Here is a 27,670-nt window from a genome sequence, read left to right on the forward strand (position 1 = left end):
TGGGTAGGTCAAAGGCAGGGACATACAGTTCCCTTAGCTCCTTCCACAGGGAGCCCTTGCTCTTAGGGGTCTGTGCTGTCACAGTGCCCATGGTCCTAGTTCTGGCTGGTCTGTCCTCACTGGCTGTTTTCCCAGCTGCTGTCCTCTGCACTGGAGGAGGTGATTTCTTACGAGTCATCCTCTTCAGGAAAGAAATTTTTGGGTTCTTCCCCCCCATGGCATGAGCTAGATGAGGGGGAAGGTATCCATAACTATTTTATTTTTGAGGTCTCGGTTGGGGGCAGGAAGATTGGAAAATATAAGCTTAAATTCTTAGCTTAGGGTGTCACTTATGAATAGGAGTCCAACAGAAGCCTGCAGGAAATATTCTCATCTACTTTAAACTTGAAAGTTAAACAGTCCTCTAGTTAAAAACAACACCAACTTCTCATCTTTTTTCTTGCACAGGATGGTCTGGTGGGACACAGGAGATCTGAGTTCTATTTCTGGCTCCTATCACCCGCTTCCTATGACCTTGGACTGGCTGCCTGACCTCTCTATGTGCCTCTATTTCCTCCTTTGTAAAATGAGGATGATCACATTTACCTGCATCATGCAGAGACTCTTGAGATTTATTTCATAACATAAAAACATAGGAAGGGACGTACCGGGTCAGACCAAAGACCTGCCTCACCCAATAGCCCATCCCTGGCTACAAAGGGGGAAGTGGCAACACGTGGCATAGGTTCTGTCGTCCTGGGGTCCCTCTGGTCTTTCGCAAAATAAAACAATCATGGAAAGATTGAGGTAAGTGCACAGGGAGGAGAAATACATTTCCAGCTTGGTCCTGGAAGTCACAGGGTTGGCGAAGGCCACCTGCAGCGCTGGTAGGGCACAGTCCCGGAGCATCCTCAGCCAGCGTTGCCCCTGCGCTGCCCTGGGTGCTTGGTGCTGCTCGCCGGGTACCCCGCGCCGACCCACCGCAGGGAAGGTCGGAGAGCAGCGCTGGGCGCCTAGTGGGGCCCGTTCCCGGGGCGCGACGGGTGCGAGGGGTGCTGCCAGGCGCCCCCAGCGCCCTGTCCGACGGCACGGGAAAAGGTGGGAGCCCCGGCCTCGCCCGGCCCCGAGCCCGAGTGCCCCGCCACGGGAGCCAGCGCTGCCCCTTTGCGTCTCTGCGGGACGGGACGTCCCTGGCGTCTCTGCGGGGTCCGGAGGCCCGAGCGCGGCGCGCGCCTTGCCCGGAGGAGCCCGTGGGCGCCGTCCCACGCGGGGCGGGCGGGGGGCGAGCCGGGGCCCCGTGCCGGTGCGGGGCAGCGCTGGGAAGTCCCGGCGCCGGCGGCAGGGCACGGCCGGCCCGCGGCGGGCGCTGCGGGGGAGGCGGCGTCGGGCGGCGCGGCGCGGGGGCCGGCGGGGCTGCGGGAGCGCCCCGCGCCTGCCGTGGGGCGGGCGGGGGTCCCGTGACGCGCCCCGCGGAGGGCGGGGGATGTGGGCCGGGGGGTGGGTGCGCGGTGAGGGGTGGAGAAGTTATAAATCAGCGGGGCCGCGGCCGGCTGGTAAGGGATGTCGGCGGGAGGTGAAGCAGGCAGGGCCGCCGGCCGCGGACACTCCCTTTTCCGCGGGCAGGGGCGGGCGGGGAGGGCTCGGGGGCTGCTGGATGCGGGTCCCGCGCCGCGCTGCACCGTTATCTCCGCCGCCGCGGGAGGAGCCCGGGACGGAGGAGAGCCCGTCGGAGCCCAGCCGGCCCCTCTGCCGCTGCCTCGCTGCCGTCGGCCGGGGAAGAGCCCCGCGCTCCCCGCGGGCAGGACCATGCCCCGCCGGCTGCTCTCAGAGACGGTGCTGCTGGGAGCCGCCCTGCTGCTTGCAGGTAAGGCCCTGCCCGCCGCGGGGCCGCCGCCCCGGGGGGGACCCGAGCCCCGCCGCCCCGCGCCCATCCCGCCCCCCTCGCGGGCGCTCCGCAGCCCCCGCTGCGCCCCGCTCCGCAGCTCCCGCCGACGAGCACCTGCCTCCCCCCCGCGCCCGGCGGCTCCCCGGGCCCCTGGACAGGGAGGGGGCGGCGGCGATCCCTGCTCCTCGGAGAGCCGGGAAAGGCCGGACCCCGGGCGGGCTTCACGCTCCGCTCCCGGCTGCAGGCCCTGGGCACCGGGCGGCGGCTGGAGGGAGGCGAGCCGGGGCCGCCCGCGGATGCGGAGCCGCCGCGCCTCTGCCGGGCAGGCAGCGGTGCCGCCGCCGGCGGGGAGCCCGACCCACCGCAGGCGTTGTCCAAACCGGTGCGACGGCATCACGGAAAGAAAACAGGTCGAGGCTCCGGGGCAGGCTGTTTTCTTCCTCGCTTTGTTTCGAAGTCGGCCTCTCCCGGTGCTACCCACCGAGCAGGAAAGGAGGGTTACGCTCTCCGTCGCAGGAGTGCCGGTCCTCACGCCTGCGCCCGGGCAGGGCCGCGGAGCTGCGGAGCATCGCTCGGCGCTGCCTGCGGGTCAGGGGTGGCCGCGCCGGCGCTACCTAGCGCGACCCGCGGGGAGAGAGGGACGGCGCTGCTCGCCCGCGCTTGCTCGCGCCCGGCTGCGCGGTGCCGGGTAGAGGCGCGCACAGATTTGTTTCTCCTGACCGAGTTGCGTCCGGCTTCGGGAGGGCAGCTTGCCCCGCCGGGCCGCCGCGCTGCGGCGTGGAGCGCGTCCCGCGCGGCCGTGCTGCTCACCGGGGAGCAGCGGCGCGGGGCCGGGCACTGTCCCGGGTCGGTCCTGCGTGGGCTCTTCGCCCCGAGGGGCTGCCGACCTGCGGAGCCCCATGAGGGGCGGATCTGCGGCCCCGCAGCCCTTCCGCGCGGGCTCCGCGGTCCCGCGCGGGGCGCAGCCGTGCCCGCTGTCCGGCCGGGAACAGCCTCCGCGGGCAGGCGCGCAGCACGGCCCGGCCCGGCCACGCTGGGGGCGAGAGCAAATCCTGCGAGGGGCGTGGGAAAACCGAGACCCCCCCGGGCGGCGCCGAGGCCGGTGGCCGCGCAGCGCGGCGCTTCTGCAGTCAGGGCTGCGGCCGCCCGACCCGCGGCGCTCCTGCGCGGCGCGGCGCGGAGTGACCCCTGCGCGGCGCGGAGCGGCGCTGCCCGGCAGTTGCCGGTGCTACCGGCCGGTGGCGGCCGCGTCCCGGGGCTGCCCGGGGGGAGAGCAGGCGGGAGCCGCTGCGACGAGACGTTTTCCTGCTCGGAAAGTGCAGATTCATTAATTTTTATTTATACATATATATATGTGTGTGTGTGTGTGTGTGTGTGTACATTATATACACACACACACGTTTTCCCCCGGGAGAGTGCTATTTTCCCCACATGATTTACCGCTGTCAAGGAGGTTCTCATGCCCGGGATGAAATAGGCACAGGCACAGGACAACCGCCCTGGGCACAGCAAATGCGGGTTCAGATCCTTGCCAGGCTTCCTTCAGAGCATGGGCTTGAACTTCAGTGTCCTGCTCCTACATGGGCTCCTGCAGTGACCAGCTACTCTGGGGCACTGGCTTCCTCTTTCCTGTTGGAAAGGTTTCCCGTTGTGCAAATCGTGGCAAACCACTGCCCCAAGAGAAGGTGGACTCCGTCATCCAGGGGCTGTGAGAGACTGGTTCGCTGTCCTGTTCCTGGTGTACCCAGGGACATATACACCCTAGAAAAACTGCAGTGGGAAAAGGTCAGCTTGTTTAGAGGAAAACTTGGTGCTCTGGTCACTGGTCTGCCTTTAGATACATCCTGGGACTGGCTCAGGTGCAGTAGGTGCTGGAAGAGTGCTGTGTTGTAGTTTGGCTAGGTACTTTTACAACTGCTTTGCTGGCAAGTCTTCCTTCCCCACCAAAGTATGATAAGTTGAGCCCGATATCAGAATTACGACTTTCTGGAAATCTTTCATCTTGTTACAGTTTGTTTTGTTGAAAAGGAAATCATCCCTTACACAGCGTTGGCTGGGCATTCCAGCTAGGTTGATCATGCTGCTTCTGAGTCATAGCAAAACTTTCTATACTTGCATTTGCACCTAGCGTTTTAAAGTTATTGGTGAAGTGGTGGGATGTTTTGTACCATGCATAGACACTTGCTATACTTTTCTTTCCATTTCACCCTCCTACACTGCCTGTTTGTCTAAAGCTGGTCAGTGCTTCCCCTTTCAAATGTTCTTGGTGAAACTTGATTCATCACTGCCATGTGGTCCTCTGCTGTGGCTTAGTCTGGAAGGGCATCTGCTGAGCTCCCATTGACCAACAGGTGCTGGAGTAGATTCACAGAAAGAGTCAGTAGTTCAGGAGTTATTGCAGACAGTTTCGAAGGGAAGGGACAGAAGGAAGTCCTTTAGCTTGTATATGTCTAAATTTAAATCTCCCCAAAGCAATGTGCAAACTCAAGCCATGAGACTTCCCGTTTCAAAATGAGATTAAGGAAATTCTATTTCTTTGACATGTGAGTGTTGGGAACCTCAGCCCTCCAGTATTTCTATGCACATCCATATTTTGGCTTCTCCACTATGAAATGGGAAAGAACAATATTTTTGTATCTGTTCTGCATAGTATCTGAATACATTTACTTTCTAGTTTGTGTGTATTTATTCCACAAATTGTATTGCATTCATTTATGCTAAAACCTGTATACATAATGGCCAAAATGAAACTTTGGTGCCATATTCGGGTTTGATCGCCCAGTCCTAGACTTTGCATGACAATCTTTTTAATCAATGATATTTGGGAATGAGAAGGACTGGATTAAACCCTGAGAAGACCATATTCTGCAGCCTGGAGCAGGGACAATGTGACTACATTTCCAGAAACATGAGACAGATAAATCAGCTTTATTTTCAGCTGTCAACACACAAGTGATACTTCACAATTACCAGTGAGCAGATAAAAACTGAATCTAATATAATCTTATCTGTGGACAGTGCTATATAAATCTAAGTTATCCTAGTGGGAAACAGATACATCAAAATCCTGAGTGAACAATGGATTTTTCAAAATCCTGGCCAGCTGAGAAAAAATGAAGGAAGAAATTCTAGATTGAAACTAAATAGCATTTATGTCAATTTCTTACAATAACTAACCTGACTTCCCTCAAAGTGCTATTCAGATTGAACTTCATATATAAGGTTTCTATTTGATTTGCATACTCAACTCAGCTGAAACAGCTGCACAGACACACAGTTACAGTGGTCCAACTTGAGATTAGGGCTGGAAGTCTTCATGGAGTCCCGAAAAACTGGGTTTCCCATTTCTTCTGGACCTTTGTGCGAACTGAGGTCCCTTAAAAATTCCAGACTACATTCACATAAGGTTGAAGACTTAGACCCTGATGTGTAACACAGATTTTTAAAGCATGTGTACATTTGGTTTAAGTACCTAGCTTTCCGGTATTACCAAAGAATATTACTTACCAGTGTTTTACCAGACAGGTGTCTTGCTCATATGAACTGGATTCAATCTCACACATGTGGCTGTAAAGTGGAGTGATTCCTTTTGGTCGAGCTAGCATATTATACATTTATAGTTTACATAGGAGGAAATCAGGACTAGGCCGGTATGGTGGTAAAAATCCAGAAGCACCCAATACATTTAAAACCTTAAAAATATCTCACTAGGGAGATTCTGGGATTTGTGTGTGTGTGTGTATGTGGCTTTTTTTTACATGTAAACAATAATAAAACAATAACAAACAAACAAAGCCTTTTTTTGTCAGATGCTTCAAAGACTTAAACCAGTAGCACTTCACACTGTGTGGGTGTATAGGACAAAAGGAAATTGTCCAGATTTTCAGGACAGTTGCTGAGTCCTCACGCTTTAATGTGGTTTGGAAACTTCGAGCACAATGTTTATCAAGTTTCTACTTTTCATGTCCAACTGAGATTGGGAAAGGAAGAGACTCAGCAGATGAGGGTTAAGGTTCTGGGTTTCAGAAATTTGTGTCCAGTGGTGCTGTGGTGGGGCTTTATCAGCAAAATTTTCTTCTGAATCTGCTCAAGTTAGGGGTTAAGACTTCCTGCTGCAGCTCCAGAGGTAATGGAAAGTGACACTCCGTGTGAGTGCAGGGCAGCTCTGCCGTGAAGTGTAGGATGGCCAACAACCACAGCCATCCCTGCTGCTGGAGGCAAATCCCTCCTCCCAGTGTGAGACCTCTGTGCAGCAAGCTGCTCCCTTCACAGACTTGCTTTATCTTTATATCTCACCTTCCCCCCTGCAACAGTCTGTGTTTTATCTCTGTATCAATATTAAGAATGTGGGGAAATTGGAGCATGAATTTCACCTACGGACAGCACCAAACTCCTTTCTGTCCAACCTTCTGATGTATCCTTAGTACACATATTCCTTCAGCTAAGAAATGACCTTCCTCAGCATTCCCAACTAGGAATGGCCTGATTTCTTAATCCACCATGTGGGAACTATTCATCCTAAAATTGGGTTTAGTGATTGTCATGAAGGTGCCCACACAGTTTTCTCTTAACAAGATGCAGAAATTCAATTTCATTCCCCTGAGGTTGGAGGTTAGCACTGTAGAAATGTGTGGTTAAAAGAAAAAGTTAGACATCCTACAAGAAACAGTCTAAGAGGTGAAAATGTTGGCATTAGTGCCCAAAGCCAAGTGTGGCACAGCATTGTTCCTGTTGTGACTGGCAGAATGCATTCATGCTGCAACAAAGCAAAGCTATAACTGGTTGAGAAATACAAGAGGGATAAAAAAGATTTGAAACTATATGTTTCAGAGGTACTTTTATCTGAAAATTAAGTCTTGAGCTATTGGGATGTATGGAGAAACTGGAACTGGGAGTATGGGTGACTGGTTTGTGCTTTTCTTCTGTACTGAATCATGTATCTGGGAGGGTTTTTTTTTGGTGTGGCATGGTGAGTGGAAATATGTCACTCCAATGATGAAGAAGAGGATTATTTTGCTAATGACACATCTCTATATTCAAGACCATTATAAATTCTTGTTAAATACTTATCTAATTTGTTCATCTTTCTCAGATTTGTGTTTTGTGTTAATGAAGCAAAAGATATATGTTCATGCTGACACAATTTTACTCTCTCTGCTGTTTTTTCCATCAAATTCCATCCATTTTTTGTTACCAAAATCAATCTGTTCATATCAACAATCCTGAGTCACCCTGGCAAGTACCTCTGTAACATATTTAGAGAGAGGCACAATCCAGCGTGATGATAATGACACTGATTTGCATTTGCATGATTCCAGTATCTTCCTAGATGTGGGGCTGCTCTTTAATCATTCATTGATACACGGTACTAGGTATTCCTAAATATGATGTGTTTTAAGTCATTTTCCCTCTTTTGGAGCTCTTATACCACATTGACAAGTTCACACCCATTAATACCATTTGAAATGAGTTGTTCTCATGTGTTAGATCAAGGAAGGATGGCGAAGTGGTTAGAAGGAAGCTGTTTCTAGGATTTTAGTGGGTTGAAGATGCTGCACTAATGTGGTGACATGCTTTCTACGACATCCCCGGAAGTGGGGGTGGAGCGGACAGGGCACATGGGCCCTTGCAGGGGCCCAGGACCTGTGAGCAGATGTCTCTGCTCTTTGAGGTTCCCCTGGGAAGTCTGTGCTCTGGGAACAAGACCCCCTGCTTAGTGCGTGGGGGAGCAGGGAAGGGTGAGTGTAAGGGCGCTTCATGAGAGGAATTTCACAATTTCACATAGTTCACTTCAGCGTCCTTCCTGTGGGATTCTTTTCTTCCATGGAATGTAGGAATTCATTCCTTTTGTTCTCACTGTCATTTCTTCATGGAAGACCTCTCATCAGGATCACTCTGGACTAATGGTAACAGAGACATGGGAGCTGCCATCCTGGATCAGACAAGGGCTCTATTTAGCTCAGTGTCTTTTCCCCAGCAGCGTCCAACATTCGATCTCCAGGGGAGGTTCAAGAAACCCTACAGGAAGCAGTTATCAGATAAAATTTTCCAGAGAAGAGATAGAATCTAAAACCTACCACTAGTTATTAAGAAATTAGGGGATTGAGGGTCAGGAAACTAAAATTAGTGCATGTTAAAATTTAGGCTTTCTTGATGTTTATGTCAAATGGATATGAAGTAATGCAATATAATTCCACTGTATTTTATACTATGTAGAATTTTATTCATTTATTGCACTGGTAAAAGCTTGGGGTGAAAATCTACCTTTCTCTGTTTCATGCAGTGCTATAGTTAACATTAGTCCTCATCTGTTTACTAGTATAACTACTAATAATTATAGCTTGCCAATGTAAATTGAGCATAGTCATACTTACCAGAAGCTTTCTGCATATGCACCTACCATAGACTTTGTACTTCAGCTGTCATTTAAATGTAAAACGGGCCATTAATCAAACTGTATTTTTTGCATGTCATAAAGCCAAACACGATCTGATCTGCTGAGATGGGACTCAGTTAGTGCTGTCCTCACCTCAGCTGGTTTAATGTCATAGACCATTGCTGGTTCACACAGCTGGCAAAAGCAAAAAGCGTTAGTGGGCTGTTTCAGGCAAGTGCTTAAGGCTGGTCCCACCTGCCAGCCCATGGCGAAAGGGAAGACGCTGCAATGAAGAAGGCAGGAGTCTGCATCAGCAGGCTGCCCTTCCAGAGTGCTCCCGAATGCGGGGCTCGGAGAAAACAGAGTGAGCAAGCCCCAGCTAGTGACAGCCTCAGCCAGGGGCTTTCTTGTCTTAGTTTTCTTTCCTTTAAGGGTGAAGTTTAAATTGTGGGAAAAGATGGGCTTAGAGGAAACAAGGGCATCCTCTGTACGGACTCATTTCTACTCAGCTGTCTATTTTAAATAGTTGTGTTGTGTTTGTTATTTTCTCTTGTTTTGAATCCAGTGCCATTGTTTGTAGCTCTGTTTCAAGGGTTAAAGGAAGGTGGATGAAAGTAGCTTCCCAGCTTTGTCCTTTATTCTTGGAATGTTACAGGACAGTTCAGCTGTAATGATGGAGCACTGGAAATAATAGCTAGCAGCCCTGAGTAGTGTGGAAATCCTGCAACTTTACCTTAGATTTTCTTTCTTTTATTTCTTTTCAGTTGCTATTTATTTCTGTGTGCACAGCTTAATGAATGGTACAGTCCCAAATAGATTTGGTAGACCTGTGTTGCTGGGTGAGCTGGCAAGTTCCAGCTGGCAGGTTATTGGCAGTTAGGCAGTTCATCTGCTTAGACATCTGTGTGAAATGGTCTTCCAGTTCAATCCCATTATATTGCTTAATTTGTCCTGCAAGGGAATCTATAACAAAACTTGAGTATCAAACTGGTAAAGAAATCAAATTTGCACAAGAAAATTTCTCTCTTTTGTCTATATAGGAATTTTAAATTATTTTTGTGTCTAGTTTTAATGTACTTGCTTTGTCTTTATACCATATTAACACATTACTACTGCACTAGCTCATGGAATAAACTTTCCTCAAAATAAAAATATTGAACTAATGATTACATGCCAGTTATCTGTCATGGTGGCATTGAAACAGAGAGGCAATAAGTGATGATACATGTCAGTAAGTGGTAAAATAGATCTGATTTCTCACTGAATGTAATATGGATAGTGCCACTTACGATAAGTAATCAATACAGGCTTAGTTTAGCACAGAGGGGTAAAACCATACTTTTGGGAGAATTCCAGTGGCCGGTCACACAGCATCACTTTTTGGTGGGCACACGATGGAGTGACCACTGTTACTTGTGTTGCAATGGACAGGGCAGGGTCTGCTGTCCCTGAGGCGCTCATGCCAGGACTCTCTGGAGGGGTCAGGATAGGCACATTGCACTGGATGGGATGAGGGAGCAACACCCGTCTATGCTGAATGAGGCCTTGGAAAGTACCCCTGCAGCCTGGCTCTACTGTTACTAATCCTTGCTGAGAACCATTTCAGCAGAAAGACCTGTTTTTTAAGCTGTTCGTTCACTCTGTTAAGAGCGAAGACCAGACTAAGGTCGACACAACTGTGATACTTCTCTTGCTTTTCTCAATGTGCACTGTATATGTGTGGATTTTTTTCCCTTGTTCTGGTTTATCAAAGTGATGGTCAGGTGAGGGTTCATGAAGGAGAAGTTAGACTGTATATCTGGATTCCATTTTCAATTCCATATACTCAATGGAGGAAAAAAAAAGGTTGTATCTGTGGCTGATTTTACATCTTTTCTGTAATTCCTTCCTTCTTATGTAATTAATGAAATGAGCACCTTTGTCACTGTGGACTGTGGCATTCTTAAAACTGGATGGATAAAAAAGAAACTCAGATTGTTTTTTTTCCCTCAGGCATCATGAAGGTTTAAATTTGAAACTTATTTTTAATTGGAATTACGTAAAGTGCCTATGCCCATGTACAAAAATCACTTGGTGACTTTTGGACGGACAGACTATGAAGTTTGGATGAGCAAATGAAGCCAGGTCCTGCAAGCAGATATCACCCACGCACAGAATGCAGAACTGCGTGACCTTGGTGTCTTTGTGGTTTTCTCAGCTGCCAGGCTGTGACAGGAAATGGTGATACTTTCAATTGGTAGTAATTGGGGCCAGATTTATTTCAAATAATCAGCTGTGATTTCAGCTTGTTAAATTTCTAGATATCAACAAGAAAAACTTGGTGCTCTTGAACAAAATGGCTTTACCACAAGCTTCTGTAAGCACAGCCTTACTTTGCTAGGGCAAATATCAGCAAAATATTTGACAGTTGAGTGGCAAATATTGGAGAAATATATGCTCATTTATGTTCACAACTATTGACCACATCAGTGTGGTAGTGTGTGTTGCTCAGATGTGTTAATGAAGGGCTATCAGAATTCCTCTATTTTTAGCTAGGTGATGTTATGTTTTGCCTTTACTGCATCTAATCTTGTATCTGTGTGCCTACTCATATACACAAAGTAGATGTGTATGCGTAGTAAATAAAACCCTTATTACTTACTCTGAAGTCCAGAGCTGAGAAGGGAAGGACATACTTCCTTAAATAATAGACATATACGTCTTCCTGTGCCTGTGCAGATCTTCCTTGGGCAGTAACTTAGCCATTTGCCCTGCTGACTGATTTTTAATTCCAGGGCACCAAGTCAGGGTCAAGGCACTTTAGTCTGTGCAGGATTCTTCTAATCTACAGTGATAAAGCTTATGCTTTTCAGACTTTGTTAGGATGCAGAATCATACAGCAGCTCTGCTTTCTCATCCATTAACTCATCCGTTTTCTTGGCTGAGCGTTATGTCCTAAAGGGACTTTAAAATCTTAAATTATAGTTGAGATGAATCAGTTAAGCATTTGATACAGAAATCACTGGATGAGCTTTATGGCATGTGTTATGCAGAACAGCAGACTAGATAATCAGGATGTCCCTTCTAGACTTGAAAGGGACGAACTTGTGAATGATGATTTTTATGTGATAATGCATATTCTGTAAGTAAATACTTTCTAAGAATTTTCTTGATCTTGCAAGCAAACGAGAACACATTTCAGTCACAGAGGCTTGTACAAGTGATAACTCCACTGAGGAGGGAGACAGCTTGAACCATTTCTTCTACCCTGAGCATGTTTCTGTTTGTCGGCTCTGTATCAGCGCCCACAGCGCCTATCTTTGCACAGGAGCAAACAGGAAATAAGGACAAAGCTACCTTACAGTCCAAGGACCTAGGTCTGTTAACCGTTGCAATGCCCTATAGCAAAGTTCTGTCTAGACCAAAATAGCAGTTAATTTTGTTGCTTTAGATCATGAGCTTGTTCAGCTGGAAGATTTGGGGTGTTAGCTTGGGACATAGGCATGCCCCCTTGCTCCCTCACAGATATGTTGTCTTAGTTTCTTTTCTGCAAACTTTAGATGTTGGGATCTACTTCACAGAAGTGCTGTGAAATTAAGTGTGCTAAGGACCGTGAGGTTTCCTTTAGTATGGGGGCCCATATGGCACCTCAAAGACCCGGTACTAGGGTTTGGTGCCCTTTATCAAGTAAGGATGGCTCATGGTTTGGCACTGCGTGTCTTTCTTGGGACATGTTTCTAAGGATAGGCAATGGAGACAGCGCTTGTGGCAGCTGGCCTATGGGTGCAGGACCTGACCACACTGCCTGCTTCATCTTCGTCTGAGCACCAGAAACCCAGGTGACAAACAGGAGATGGCGGCTGTTGCTGCCATGGAAAGGGAAGAGGAGCTTCTCCCATTAGCAGCTCTTCCCAGCCCACCAGCACGCAGGGAAGTAGAAAGCTTCGTTATGCTGGGTCATCCCTTCTCCCCTCATCCTCTAGTCCTGTGGCAGGAATAGGTCAACCTTTTACCCTTTGGCCAGGAAAAACCAAAATTTTCCAGTCACCACTTAGAAGTTTTGAGCCAACTACCTAAAAGCTTTCTTCTCTTATAGATTCAAGTATTGATACTGTCTGACAATCTCAGCATTGATTAAACTAAAGATGGCCCATTGGTCATTATTTCTCTTTGTGATCAGATGTAAATCAAAGCTTTAATGATTTTTTCAGAGCTCCCCTCAAGTTCCTTTCTAGGAAAAAGAATAATTTAGCGTAATGAGGAAATGGGAATCATGGAATGGTACTGTAACTATTTTTAACCAAAAATGAATTATGTTTACCCACAGAGGGACTTGAAGTTTCTTTAGAAAATATGGTAATATAATAGATTGCCAGGAAGAACTCTGATATAGAAAAGAACTACTGATAACCCAGATTTCCTAACAAAATGGAGTAAAGCAACATGCACTGTACTAGGTTACCTGGTGGCCATGTTTTGGTTAGGGTGCTACAGCTCAGAGTCAGCTCATTGCTTTCGCTGAAGACACACTGAAGGTCGACCCCCTGAATGACTACCAAGCATTTTGGCTAGATTCTGCATTTGCCTATCAGTTGCACTCGTGTGGGTATTCCTATGCCCTTCAGTGAGAGGACTCGTAAGGGAGTGCTCATCAGCAAGAGTGAAGTCCTAGGCCACATTTGAAATGAGTGACCCACATTTTAGGGAGCACAGAGAGGTGAAGACCCTATTAAGAAATCACATGCACTCTCCTCCCAGTTCAGGATTGTCTTATACAAAATATATTTTTTGCTGAATGTGTTTAAATCAGGAGGAAATGATATTTGATGGTAGAAAACACAAAGGGTCAGTTATGTTTAACAAGGCTTAAAACACGTGCAAATCCAATAATGACTAAAACAATTACTTCGTGATGGATAACTTTATTGCCCACAGATGGCACTTTAAACCCAGAAGGTCAGATTCTTTGTATACACTGAAGTTGGAAAGACAAACTGATCGTTCTCCTTAACTTCTCATTGTGCAGGTGAAAAAGATTAGTCAACGTGTTCAGGATAACTGGAGTGGTTGAAAGATAGTCAGCCTTAAACTACTGAAAAGGAAAAGATGTTAAAAATAAAAGGCCACTAAACCTGTTAATTTTAAGGAATTTTGTGAGCATCATTAGTGTTTTTTTTTTTAGTAAGACACAGAGCTAGCTTATGAATTGACTTTTTAATCAAAGGTAACAGGGTTATAAAGTGGATATAAGGAAATGCAAAGAAATAGAAGCTATAAAGAACAGAATGAAGATAATAATCCAGAATATGGTCTCAATTTTGAGTTCAACAGATCTATCATTTTTGATGAAATCTAGGTTTAGCTAAAATCAGTGGAAAGTTGATCACATGCATGTGGTTACTCAGATGTCTGTAGAACTAGGAGTGCAAATATGCCCTGTAAATCTCATATCATATTGGAAAAATTAATTCGTCTTAACTGATTTTATTTATTTATTTATTTAGTTACCTGTAATCAGTCTTTTAGCTTAACAGGTAATTCAAGATTCTGTTTACATCACTCAGGAAAATCATTGCCCTTTTGGAAAGGCAGAAAATAATTGAAGAAAGTTTATTCTTCTGTTCCTTTGCAACTGACAGTCGTATTTACTATATTAAATATTCCATGGATTCTATCCTCTGCTTCATTAAAAAGAATTTCTCTCCCTCATTTTAGGCAGACTGGCCAACCTTTGCAGTCTAAATTGATGTTTGCTCATTAATTAAGTAACCCCATTGACTGACTTTTAGATGTATCTAATAAGCCTTCCAAAACAAACAGAATATGCAAAAAAAATCACCCCTTTCCCTATGGGAGGAGATTCCTCAGTTATCAGGATTAATTAATTCTCTTGTTGTCACATGAAAAAAAGTTTGCACCCCCCAATGTAGGTCAGTGTGAGGGTAGGTTGCTGATGGTCGCTTAGTGACAGGCATAATGATAAGTGAACATGTCCTGTTGAGCCATGACCCTGCAGAAAAGACAGTGTCAAGTAAAATGCCCAGAGAAGGTACACAGAAGGCATAATCCACTTCTAAATATTGACAGTAGGAATTTCCCTGCTATTCTCCTTCTGCTTCTTTTCTGGTAAACATGTCAAACTCTATTGCATTTGTATCCTGCATCAGTTTTGTCGCATTTAGAAATGTAAGAAAGCTAATGACCCATGAATAGATAGGACAAATAAAGCTATTTTTCTTCAGACTTAGCATCTTGCTGGTAAAAGCATTGTCTTGCATCCTTGCAAAAGCAACAATATTGGACAGAAATACGATTTTTTTACTTCAGCTTTTTATAGGTGGAAAACTAAATTAATGACTGTACGGCAAATCTGCTATGTCCTGCCAAATGCACTGATGTTAGTTGATACGATTAACTATTTGGGGTAAAGTGCCTAAAATGTACTTGAAATCAATGGCGAAACTCTGGCTTATGTCAATGGCAGCAAAGTTGGATCAACACTGAGCGCTGCTTAAGATCCCACCCACAATATTTACAAATACAGCTGTGTCTTTTAGATATACGTAATGTGTGTAAAAGGGCAAAAGCCCGAATATGTATCCAGATAACTGAGCTTCTTTTCTGCCTACAGGATGGAGTCAAAAGGTCTTTTTTTTTTTCCCTTTCCATTTGATTTTAATAACACTAAGGCAGTTCTTCTGACATGCACATTTCCGGGCTATCTTATTTTGTACCCATAATTTCAGATAGGCCTTCAGACTTTCACACAGACATCTTTGATTACATGATCTTAGAATTGCCAAGAGAAAAATTTACTGCATTTATAATGCTTAACATTTGGCTTACTTTAAAAACTGCAGCAAGCCCCCTTCCCAAGGTGGTCTCCTGGTCCTGGCCTGGATCAGGCTCGAGTGCATGCTGCATTGCTGGGTGCTGCCCTCTGCCTCCTCGCCTTTGATCATGAGCTCACAGCCATGGCCCTCAGAGAGCGTGCAATGGCATTTTGGGGGCTTCGTCAGGACGCGTCACTGCAGACCTGCTGCCCTGCATTGCTGTCCATGCTGGGGAGCTGCTCTGCCACTCTCCCCAGGCACTTGTCCATGACTGTGCCACCTCCACTAGACTCACGGTCTGAGCAACCTGCCTGTCTGGCTGTAGGTGCTGGCCTTTGATCCTCACCAGCTCCCCTGACAGGTCCTACTTATAGTTTTCTCCTATGTATTGAAGTATCAAGAAACACCGTCAAGAAACACCATCATGTGCTTTCAGCTTTTCTAGAGTCTGAACAGAGGAGGAGTTCAGGGGAGCTTGCAGCCATGGTCCCTGCCTTCTGCAAGAAACAAGTTTCTTAAAACCAGGTAGAAACATTTTCTTGGGAGAACATCTGAACCTCCAATTCTAGGATGAGAAGAGATGTGAATGAAATACAGGAACATGGTACTTTCATGAACTTGTCAGATTGTTCAGTCTGAGGATGTTGACGAGCCCTCTCAACCAATGTGCCTGGATTTCTCTTCACAGAAGCAGAGCTGAACTCTTGTAACAGCTTATCTCAAATTCTCAATATTTAGCTTTAGGAATATTATTTCTCAATTGAAAATCAATAGACTCATAGACTGTAAGCATCCATGAGAGACTATCCTATAATAGCACAATACACCATTTGGCAGCCCCAGCATCTCAGGATTTAGATTCCTAGTTGGTAGGTGAGAAAAATGTGTAATTGCAAGATTCCACATAACAAATTATTTCTTCAAAGATTTGCTGCTTTTTTCCCCCCCTCCTAACAGCTGGCAGAAGTACATTCATTTCCAGTTAGGAGTGTGATTGTCTAGACAAATCACAGGGGAAGTTTGTGTATTTGTATAGTACTACCATTCAAATTTCTGATAATATTTGGCACAATTCAGAGCACCTCTTTATTCAGAAAACTTGCTATGCATTTGCTTAACACCTATCCAAGTGAGCTGTATTTTTAGTATATGTATATGTTTAAGTATATCCTTTAAATGTTCTTTTAAATAGGGAGGAATGTTTGTATGTACAGGAATGCTTCTAGATCCATGACTTTATTGAGAAATATAGAGGGCTAAGCAGAAAAATGAAACTGATTTAGAAGCCAAAAGTTATTTATTTAAAATTAACCTCCACACTGTATCTCCCTATACTGTCCAGGGAAAGAAATGGGTGTCAAGAATCATCAACAAGCAGTTTAGGAGACTTCATTAGGTAGGTACTTCTCTCCATTGATTGTGCTGGATACTCCCAGAGGGTGATATAGGCAGCTTGGCTCCTTGGCTCCACCTTTTTTGTAGGAAATACTTAATGGCAAGTGGAGCACAGCTGACTCGTCAGAAAAAAAAAATCAACAACTGCCTCTTTACCTTTTGTGTAAAATCTTCGTACTTTAGTGTGTTTCTCCAGAAGTGGAGGTTTGACTTCTAGGCCTTTCTCATACTGAAGGAGTTCAAGTCCACACCTCAGAACAAACTTCTAATATCCAGCCTCTAATCTGAAGTTATATGCATTGCTGAGTGGAAGCTGCTGAATTTAGGGTAGCTAAGTGACCCAGGAGAGTCTATCCTGTGAAAATTTAGCTGCCTATCTTAGCTAGAGTTGGTCTCCAAAAGTTCCTTCTATAGTCAATGAAAGAGATAGGCCTTTCCAGTGGGTTATTCACAGCATCCAAATAAGGCTCGTTTATTTCTACTGTGTTTGATGCATACAGCTGCTTGTATTCAGCTGTGGTAGGGAGCTCTTAGAATGGCCTAAAATAGCTGAACTGGAATTGTACTTGACCATGTTCGAGTGGAAAATACACAGTACAGTTGTTTACGTGTTGCTGCTTCTCTCATATGTTGACAATGAAATACTTTCTCTTGGAGTAAAGTGATCTAGGGTACTCTCAGCAATTCTCTTCTACCATTGAAATCTTCACAGATTGCACTCCTGTCCAGATTTAGACTTAAACTGTTTTTCAACTTCACTGTTTCAAAATATTTGCTTGTTATGTTCCTAGCTTCTGGAACACATTGCTGTCAGTGTGAGGGCAGTAGGATCAAGGATTGTTTCTTCTGTAAGGCATGCGCTTCTGTCTGCTTGACATGAGAACTTTTGTGTCTGTAGCCTATTACTGTTTGATAAATGTTATGCCTTTCCAGCAATTGCTGGCTCGATGCAAGGGAAGGGAATGTCCTGTGATCCTCTTGCCTTCTGTCCATAAGGCTGTTTAATGGACTTCCTAAAAATTGTCTTTACGTGGCCTGTGAAAAGCGAACCTGGATGTTTATAAGTGTCCTAAGCCACCTCTTGTTATACTAACCCTCTGGGCACCCAGAGTTTCATCCACCATACCAGAATGCTCTGGCTTGGACTGGGACCATGTTTGCAGGCTTACTTGCTCAAGTCTGCTCTGGAGTTCTTCTTGTTCTCAAAATTTCTCTCAGAGCTATCCAGTAGCTTTTTGACACGGCTTTACTATGAGGCAGCTTTCACCTAGTGAGGGACTGTAGGTAATCATGCTGTAACCTTCAGTCAAGAAGGGTAGATCTTCAAATCCCCGTTCACTCTTTCCCAAGGAATTCCAACTTCGGAGAGCGTAGTTTGAGTGGGAGTTCGGTATCTCAGAGGTCAAAACATGGACCTTGCCACGGAAGGCACCGACTTCTGCATTTCCCCTTCAAGGGGTTGTCATGGTGGTGTTTCCTAAGGAAACGCAGCCAGCAGTGCCTGAGGCTGTGACAGGCCAAGAGAACCACACTCACGTGGTTAGAGGTGTAGCCATGAAGTCCAGAGCTTGTTTCATGGTACAGTCAGTAGAACAATTTGAGAGCAAAGTCACTGACCAAAACCTGCATAGCTTTCATTTCTCCTTTCTTTCCTGAGTGATTCTCATGGAAGAGGATGTGGGTCCTGAGTCAGGACAAACAGATTTTGCTCGCAGAAAGAGTATGCGTGCTCCTTTTCTTTGCTTTCCCCTTCCAGTGTAATATTATGAATGTGAGTGGATTAAATGCTGGGACCTGATTTATCATTGTTAATGATTTTCTTCTTTGCTTTTCTAGGATCTAGTTCAGGATCAAAATCAAAAGTTCCTCAACTGAGTATAAATGGCACACAGCACATCATTCAAGCAGGCCAGACTTTAAATCTCACATGCAGGTAACCAGCTGAGTTGGCTTCTGATAATTTGGCTGGGAATTTATACACCTGACACTTTCTTTTTCTGTAAGTGTAATTAGAAACAAATAAAACCTTATGTTGTGGGGAAAGGTGGGGAGTGAACTTCAATGGCAATTGTTTAATAGTTCTTTGTTGTTTCTGTTGTTGTTTTTGGAAAACAAGATAAAAGAGAACCCCAGAAATAGCCTGATATAATAAAAAAGAAAGCTTGGGAACTGAGCTATATAATTGCAGACCAACATAATTGTTTCTGCTTCCTTATCTGTATTTGCAGGGGGGAAATGGTTCATTCATGGTCTTTGCCTGAAACTCTAAGTAAGGACAGCAAAAGGCTGAAAGTAATTAAATATGCCTGTGGAAGGAATGGGAAGCAGTCTTGTAGTAGTCTGACCTTGAGCAGAACTCAAGCAAGTGACACTGGAAACTATAGCTGCAAATATCCAACAAGTGCTGTGAAAAAGAAGAAGGAATCTACAGTCTATGTATTTATTAATGGTAAGAATACATTTTTTAACACTTCTTGGAACTTTCATTTCAATACTGCAAAATGGATAAAAATGCACTTCAGCTATGGTGAAATACAGGGTTTTGAATGTTTTCAGCCTTGCAAAATTTCATGAAAATTTTACCAATCTGTGTATCAAATCTGCTTTCTCACTACTTGCAAGTGCAAATGCTAGTGTTTTATCTGTTAAGAAAAAAAACGAAGAAGGAAAAAGACCAAATCCAACCAGTGCATTTGAGTAACTAGCACTTCAAAAGGAAGTAGACTAGAAGTGAATCTGTGAAATGGGTATTGCAGAAGTCATGTTTTACAGAATCAAATACTGATTGATGAGAACCGTATACCTAGCACAATGTCTGCTTTAAACTGCCACTGTATGATTGCAGATTTCTAGACAGTTGAGGGATGCTGATACTTCTTTCCAGATCACAGAATTTTCTTATCCTGCAGAAAATTAACATTTGCATGTTAGTTTCATTCAAAACTGTACTCTGCAGTTCATGTTACACGGATTGTAAAATTCTTGAATAAGTGGAATCAAGCTAAGTACAGCCTTGTGTTCAGCAACCAAATATTGTGCAATATGTGGGAAATGCTGGAATTAGGTCAGTTAAGCTATAATAGAGATTGTTTGCTGATCCTGTTTTCTTCCAGGATATTAATCAGACACTTCTCAGAACAACTGACTTCAATTGAAATAATAATAAAAGAAGAAATTATAAACCCTCTATGTTTTGCATTTAACTTTGTACCTTAGTCTTTCCTGATTTTACAGCAAAAAGTTAGTAAATTACTGTAAGGTATCATGATTCACAGATTTTGGAAGCCTGGATTAGAGAGAACGCACAACTGGAATTTTTCCAAATTATGTGTCTGCTGCTTCTAACGAGTTCACATCACAGTGAATTAGCCTTTGTTTTCATTGGGTGACATGAAGTGTGGGACTGGTGCTGTGAAAAAGCAGAACAAAGTGGACCTCTCACTACACAGAGAGAAAATAAGATACTGCTCTCTGTTATTGTGTGTTGCCTTACTGAGAATTATTGAATAATTCATGCTGTTCATCCTGCTTTTTACATCTGAAACACAGCACAGAATATTTTCTCACCCAGCTATTTACCTATATGACCCCTGCTGTTCTAATTCACTGGATATCCAACTACAGATGCACCCATGAAAGCATAATGAAAGTAGGTTATTCATTTAATGACCAACATTTCCTGCTGCCTAGCAAAACTTACGATTTTCTTGGAAGATTTTTTTCACATTTCCCATTGCGGGACCACCTCCTTGATCCTCCTACCTTGGACCTCTAACTGAGATCTACCCACAGTCTTTTCCATTTACAACATGAGAAGAGCAATGATGGCTGTGACCCTGCCTGAGAACCTCTATGCTAAAACGGCTTTACAGTATATGAGATTACTTCATGTTCTCTTGGTTTCTTTCTATCTTGATGTGTTAATTCTTCTGGATCCTGAATTATTACAAATGGAAGACATGATCTTTCTAACTCTTCACTGCTTCCTGAGTTGTGCGCAGCTTCCTTGCATATGAAAGACAACCTAAATCAGGTACATGAATCAGGGCTATCTGCCTAATGGATTCACATGATGGAAGAGAAACCTATCACTGGAGAAGTAGTAGCGTCTCTGGTCAGCCTCCCCCATCCCTCCTTCAAAAAAACCCAAATCAGATAGAGCAGAGTGCCTGAGTGTCCTAGTTATGTTGATTTTCAAGGACATTCAGGCATTAATTGTTGATATCACTTTTGAATATGGGAATTAGATCAGGCTTCACTCCCTTCCTTACTTGCCAAAAAAAACCCCATTAAAATGTTTAAGGGACAATCTTGTATCATATTTAGGCATCTTTGGCATCTTAATTTTCTGAATTTGACAATCCTTTTGGTTGAAAGTCAGTTTTGTAACACTTAACACTAGGATCATGTCCTAGTAAGCATATAAATGAGTTTGGTAACCTGCTGGTAATGAGGGAGCCTGCAAGGTAACTGCTCATGCAATGCCTGTTCAAAGTGTCACTCCATTTATCCTAAAATTTGCAAAAATGTATGGGTCTTCCAAAAATTTACAGTTTTATGAAGAAATGCTGAGTAAATTGAAAAGAAACAATATTCTGAATACAAAAAAGGGGTGCTATTCACCCCCTTTTGATCAGTACAGCATTGGCATTTATAAACTCAAAACCCCAAACACTTGAATCTCTTAGTATAAGTCATTGTTAACATGTTAACTGAAATGTTAACATGTTAACTGAAAACATGTATGAAGTTCAAATGTTTGGCTCAAGTGAGGGTGAGATGGGGATAAAGGAAACCTCTTTTAAGACCATCTTTCTTGATTTTAATTATATTTTAAATGAATTTCTGGGTGCTTGGGAAATAAACATTTGTAAAATTTGGGTCACTTCTAGTTTTGTATTGTTTCCTGTGGCAGGACGTTGTGTCAGTCTATTTCCCATATTAGCTCCATGTGGATCACCAAGGTGCCTGTTTCCCATGTCTTAACATGTAGCAGATGAGAACAAATAGTTGCTATTTACAAATACAGAATCCGAATCAGGAAAGTTGATATTGTTTGTACAGGAAGTCATCACTTATTGTTTTAAAAATGTTATTCATTTCCGTAATTGGAGTGATACTGAATATGAAGTGGATAAAAAACAATAAACCCATTAAGTTCTTTGGTTCAGTAATAAGAATATACTATGGCAGAAGAAAAGCTTATATAGACAAAAATAAGATGTAAGGCAATGAGAGGGAGACTGCAAATCCTGTGTGCCCCAGTAGTACTTAAAGCATTTCTGAAGTCCTGTGTTTGAGTGATCAAGAACAGGCAGACTGATGACATCTCTTTTAGGAGCTAGTCAAGACACCACCCAGCTTTCAGCTGGAGAGGTCACTACTGAGTTGCACAGGGGAGCGAGTGCACTGCGTGTGCAGCAGCAACGCTTGGCCACACACAGCTCAGGAACTGAGGCATCAGGCAAGGGAAATGAATTCTCTCAAGAGCCTTGGACTTTGCTCTAAGAAAACTGATGTCCTGACTTCCACCACGAGCCATGGGAAAAATCTGAAATGCAGCAAAGTCTCTTTGCCAATTTCTTCACTGTCTCCAACAGAAAACTCCTCTGATCTTTGTCTTGTTGCACAATTGCAGCCTAGTAATTAAATGGAAAGATTTGTAATGAATACTCACCGTGTACATTGGAGTATGATGTGGGGAATTTTCTGATCGAAGAGATCATTATGGAACAAAGACATTTAAGAAATGCCTAATTATCAGTAGACTATTTTGAAGCCTACACAGATTTCCCCAGGGACAGTACTGAAGGCTCATCTTTCTATCTGCCTTTGTTCTGGTAGCTCCAAGACACTTTTCCAATTTCTGGAGCTCATGTACTCTGTTTCTTCCTCAAAGATGTACAGTTCTCTTCATTCTTTATTCTCATCGGCTCTTTTTTCTTAGTATCTTATCACCTGTTCCCATGGTAGCGTAGAGAAAAGCCAATAAATTCAATTGCATGTATATATTAAGGTTATATCTTTGCAGGAATTTAAATGAACTTTGATTCAAGTTCAGATGTTGCTGCTCCTTGTGATGAAGATAACAGGCTGTATAAGAGTGTGTTTTAATTCTATCGCAATAAAGAAATTTTTCTCCATGTGAAATCGTATCTAGCTTTAGGTATTAGCTCATTCCTCAGTCAAATTTCTCCCTCTTCCTGTTTCTCCTTGCACTCCCTGTGTGCACACGTGCTGACCATCTGGGTGCTCTGCCTTGTGAAGTGACACATTTGCTGGCACTGCAGTCAAGAACCATTCAAACTATTCTGTCTTAAAACCAGATCTCTAGGCTAAGCCAGTTATCTATACTCTTTCAAGGATTACCAGAGAGGAAAAGGTTCCTTCAGGTACATACTTACCACCACTGACTTTAGAGAACAAGCTTAGACCAGGCGCCTTGCTTTGGAGAGGATTTAAGTCAGGTAAGACAAAGCAGAGTGAGGTAACTAAAGGAAGATTTTTATCACAGTACAAGTCCTGAGAACTATGCTTGTAGTTCACCAGTCCCTGGAATCTTGAATATGTCCACTAATTGTGGGTATTTGTCCTGAGATGTGTCTCAGGTTGGGCAGTCCAAAATGAAGGGCTTTATCATTAGTGAATGCTTCAGAACATAAGCCTTTGACATGACAAAACACTTGGGCTTTAGAGTGCATTTTCAGACTCTAGAATTGCCTCTTGCAAGTGTTGAGCACGTGGATTCTCCTTGGGAGGTCCAGTTGTTGACGGATAGCTGGATCCAGCCCCAGAACTGACATGGATTTAACATTTAACTTGAATAGATTGACTCCTGTATAACCCTAAAGGTACTCTGTCACAGAACAGGGAGAGCATCAAAAGAGTTCCCTGAAAGGCTTTGTCTTTAAGATCAGAAGCTTCAAAGTCAAAATAATTCAGTAGATGAAAAAAGTAGCAAGACAAAACACCCCGAGGACTGGCAGAAAAGGATATATTCTTGTTCTTTTTTTCTTCTTATTCAGAAGTAACTTATGAATGGAAGAACCTGCTGAGGCTTAAAAAACTCTTCCTCTCTCGTGCTTTTCATTTTGTCTTTGCTTTTGGCACAGTACTAACATCTGAGTCGTACTTTTTTGGCTAACACCATCAGAGTCAATAATATGATAGCACTTCTGTTATGAAAAGGAAACTAGTTGAAATTAAACTATGCTACAGCTGTATCGAGTATGTGGACACATTTTTAGTGTCTAATGAAGTTCCTGTTACAAAACAGCCCTCTAGGATTCGCTGACATAAATCACCTGTAACTGTTGTAATCATGAGTAATGTCATTGAGTGTACCCAGGCTGCACACTGCAGCCCACTGCGTAGAGCGAAGCCTGTGGGGAGGCCTCCAAGGCTGTGCACTAAACCCACCGAGGTCCTGCTTCCTCACAGAGGCTTCTCACTGCCACGGAAACAGAAATACATTTCCAGGATGAACCAGCAAGAGGAGGGTCCCATATCTGGAAAAGTGTTTCTAACGCCTGTTAGCCTTTTTAGAAATAACTTGCTCAACATAGTAATTGCTCTGATGTGAATTTCCTGGCTAACATGGGTAAGAATATTTTTCCTTAAAAATTGTAAGCATGTTTTAAGTATGTTACTACTTACTTAGTTGATAGCATAGTATAACTCCCCCCAAAGAAAAACAAGCAAACCCTGCCTAGACATTGCTGTACAGTTATGCTAGCAATGCTTTGTGTTTGAATGGGCTCCAGACATAAAATATTGTCCTCCTTTTTCTTTTTATTTCTCCCAGACTTATGTGCTTATTAACTTAAATCTTGAATCCTCCTTCAAGGTTTAGGAAGTGTTTGAACTACAAGAGTGTTATTTTATAGACTAAGAAGAGGCACGGGTGGAAAAGCCCTTCTTGCAGAAATCATTTTGTATTGTACTTCCAGACATGCAGAAAGGAATTTCTTTCCTTGCGAACACAGACATCTATATGTGAGCGGGTTGAATAAGTGTCTTTTATAGGGCATGATTCTTCTCATCCTAAAACAGATGTCTGAAATAGGTCAGCTGAATCCCATGCCAGAATTTCCCTTTTCTTTCCAGCGACTACGTGAGCAGGCTGGACACCTACCTTACACAGAGGTGTCAATGTTGCAGATGAAGAAGTGAGGTGAAGTCCATTCTCAGGGAGCAATGTTCTCCTTGAATTAATTTTGAACAACCCTACTGATATAGCCAGGATTACTAAAGTTAGACAGGGTGAATCAGTGCAAGGAAAGGGGAATATGGCAACTGGCCCATTAACTTTAGTGCAGTTTACAGGTATGTATCATAGTAAGGAATCTGGTCCTGTTCATATGCTTTGGGGAAAGGTTTTATGTGAGTGCGAGGAAACTGTTTAGGCTCTTTTTGCCTGACAAAACCTTAAGATAAGCTGAATGTAAGTAGGTATTTTGGAGGACCCTTAGAGGACAAACTTCTAGAGATTTCAAGGACCTCAAACTTTCCTGCAGAGACTTTTATTCTCTGTTTATGTGAGTACTATAGCTGGGATTATTTTAAAAAGCCAACAAAACCAAAAACAGTAGCCAAGAGTGCACAAATAAAGAACCTCCTTGTCTTTTCTGAATCTGGCAATTTAGTGTTGGCTAATTTAGTTGTTTGTGCAACCCCCATAAATAGCTTAGACTGGTTACCGATACCACACATAATATTGCTTGTGTTAAGTCTCTTATCAAGTTTGTATCTGGCTGCCAACCAGCTTAATAAAAAGCTGCTATTTATGTTCTTTAACAATATAGCAAGTGACCTTCATGGATTTTGTGATTTCATGAATGCTCTTTGTGGTTTCAAGTTGATTGTAAGTGAGAGTTATTGTAAGGAACACAGTCAAACTAGCACATAGTCATTAGCTCCAGGCACAGAAAAAAAAATAATGAAATGACTTCTAAAGCAACCTTTAGCATATGCAAATATTCTGGCTATCCGTCTTTTATCTGCTACCCTTGCCAGCAGCTCTGAAGTAAAAAACAAACAAAAACTCAAAAAACAAGGTCAACTCACTTAGATTTTCCATTCCAAATACTGATGGAACTGAATGTGCAACTCTGGCACGGTTTTCAAGATTGGTCATATACTCTCAGAACAGTCTGTTGAAAGTCAGGATCATACTCTGCCCTTTCCTTACCACCATCTTTAAAAGGTCTGGATCACAGTGATGTTGCTTTTATGCCTAGAGCTTTCTGAACATAAAACTGTGTGGTGAAGAAGACCCAAAGAGCAAAGAAATTTCATTCCTGAAGCTGGCTCAGAAGACTGCTGGTGGGAGGCAAAGAGATCCTAGATGTGCTCCCAGCCAGGAAGGCTGGCATTTACCTCCCCCCAGGAAGGAACTGGGGGGAAATGTATCAGTAGCCACTGGCAGTAGATAGAGGTGTGATGGGAGGAAAAGAGCAAGAACAAAGTGAGGTCTGCTATTATCTGGGGGACAGAAGGACTCTGTGTCTTTGGCATACCCTGGGGCCTGCGTTACAGTGGGCTAGGCCTGCTCCAAGCTGGGAGAAGCTGCACCAAATTCTGGTCTTGAAGCAACGAGAGTATCCTCTTATGGCCATTAAGAAGAAAGAAGAATAAAATCAAAGGGAATCAGGAAAAGCCTCCACACTCCTTATGAAAACAAAACTGTGCTAGGAAACATGATGTGTATTCCTTTTAATCAAAAGCAGGAAGACATTTGGAGCACTTGGGGCCATCGATTGCCCTCCGGCCCATGGCGGAAGTCCCCGGTGATGTCAATGGGAATTCTGCACGCGAATCGCAGGGGTACTGAGACGACTCGCCGTGTCCCGGCGCCTTGGTGTACCGCTGCAGGGAACGCATAGAGGAAGGTTGCCGTTGAGGGCTGAAGCCTGCTGAGGGGAGTCAGGGCATTTAGTTGACTTTTGTGCAGCACTTCATTGACTTCTCCAGGCGTGAACACACATTTCCAGTGAAGAAAAAAAAAACAAGCGTGGCGTTTTGTGCTCATTTCCTGTCCCTGCCTTCGGATGGGCAGGAATCCTGTGAGGTCTGGGCTGCACAGCCCCCACTGGCTTGGTATTGGCATCGGCCAGTGGTGACACTGTGTCTGCAGACAGCACCGGTAATCTCCAGAGCAGCTCTTCCTCACACTTGTAATGATCTGGAGATTATGATACAGGAAACTACTTTGCAAAGCTTGCTGGTTTTGGGCAGGAGCTCTTGATTTTGTGACAAAGACGAACGAGTCTTTAGGGAGTAGTAAATCTGTTTGTCTAGGGATGTTAAGGGGCAGGTGACCTCTTCCATGGCTGCAGCCCCTGAAAAACAAAAAAGGTTCTTCTTGCCATGCTACAAACAGGTTCATTCTTGGTCTTTCTTTGAATCACATTGCAAAGGAAATGTTAGACTAACAAGTCCTTAGGGTATTTTTTATTACATATTCATCCTCTATTACTCATAAGTTCCTTTTGCGATCTCAGTGGACATTTAACACCTATTATTAAATAAAGCATTGTAATAGTCTTTCATTTCAGAAACTTTGTGTAACAATTTCATCAAACACCAGTATAAATTAAAGTTGAATTTGCTCCTCTTCCTATTTAATATCTCAAATGAAAACATTTTTGCATATAAGAAGAAAAGAAAATCTTAAGGGCAGAATAGTTTTATGACACTGGGAAGCACAGCTCTTACTTTTGAAAGAGAAGCAAAAGCAATGTATTTAAAGAACTATGTCAGACAAAATAGATCAATGTGCAGAAGTTTGAGACCAGAATATTTCAATAAAGTACTGCAATTTAAATTTTCATAAAGGTTCAATGCTTGTTAGCTTTACTTATTTCTTTTCTGAGAAAGATTCCTATTATTTGTAAGATTTTGACTGATTGAAGATAATAGGATTTGCCTGAAAAAAACATGGGAGCTGAAGATAAGCATGGAATTAAAATCTAAATGTTCTACTTCTTTTTAAGAGTTAAAAAGCCAAACTCTCACGTGAAGTTTGAGGTAGCCTGTCCGCACTGTGAGTCAAACTAAACTGTCAGATATGAACACCTGCAAAGCAGATTTGGAGTCAGTTAGTGGCTTGAGCCCCTCTTTGTTAACTGGTACAAACAATAGCAGCAGCAATGTTCCCTGTTCCCAGCGCAAGCTATTTATGACAATGCCCTTTGTTAAAGGGATTGTTCAAGGGACAGCAAA

The 27,670-nt window shown here is 43.8% G+C and overlaps 1 protein-coding gene across 2 annotated transcripts in view; it reads left to right on the plus strand.

Annotated features, from left to right (window-relative positions):
- The first annotated feature begins 1,509 nt into the window (after window positions 1-1,509).
- The window catches only part of FLT1 (fms related receptor tyrosine kinase 1), a 113,610-nt gene continuing 87,449 nt past the window's right edge, over window positions 1,510-27,670 (plus strand). The window contains exons 1-3 of one of the 2 annotated variants that reach the window (XM_026108882.2): window positions 1,510-1,843; window positions 18,284-18,380; window positions 18,676-18,896. In XM_026108882.2, the coding sequence (XP_025964667.2) occupies window positions 1,540-1,843; window positions 18,284-18,380; window positions 18,676-18,896 (622 nt within the window). In that variant the 5' untranslated portion in view covers window positions 1,510-1,539. Of the gene's footprint in view, window positions 1,844-16,427; window positions 16,449-18,283; window positions 18,381-18,675; window positions 18,897-27,670 lie in introns of those variants that run through there. The other variant, XM_064504969.1, reaches the window with a different exon arrangement.

This window comes from Dromaius novaehollandiae, chromosome 1, assembly GCF_036370855.1.
Source record: "Dromaius novaehollandiae isolate bDroNov1 chromosome 1, bDroNov1.hap1, whole genome shotgun sequence".
Lineage (NCBI taxonomy): Eukaryota > Metazoa > Chordata > Aves > Casuariiformes > Dromaiidae > Dromaius > Dromaius novaehollandiae.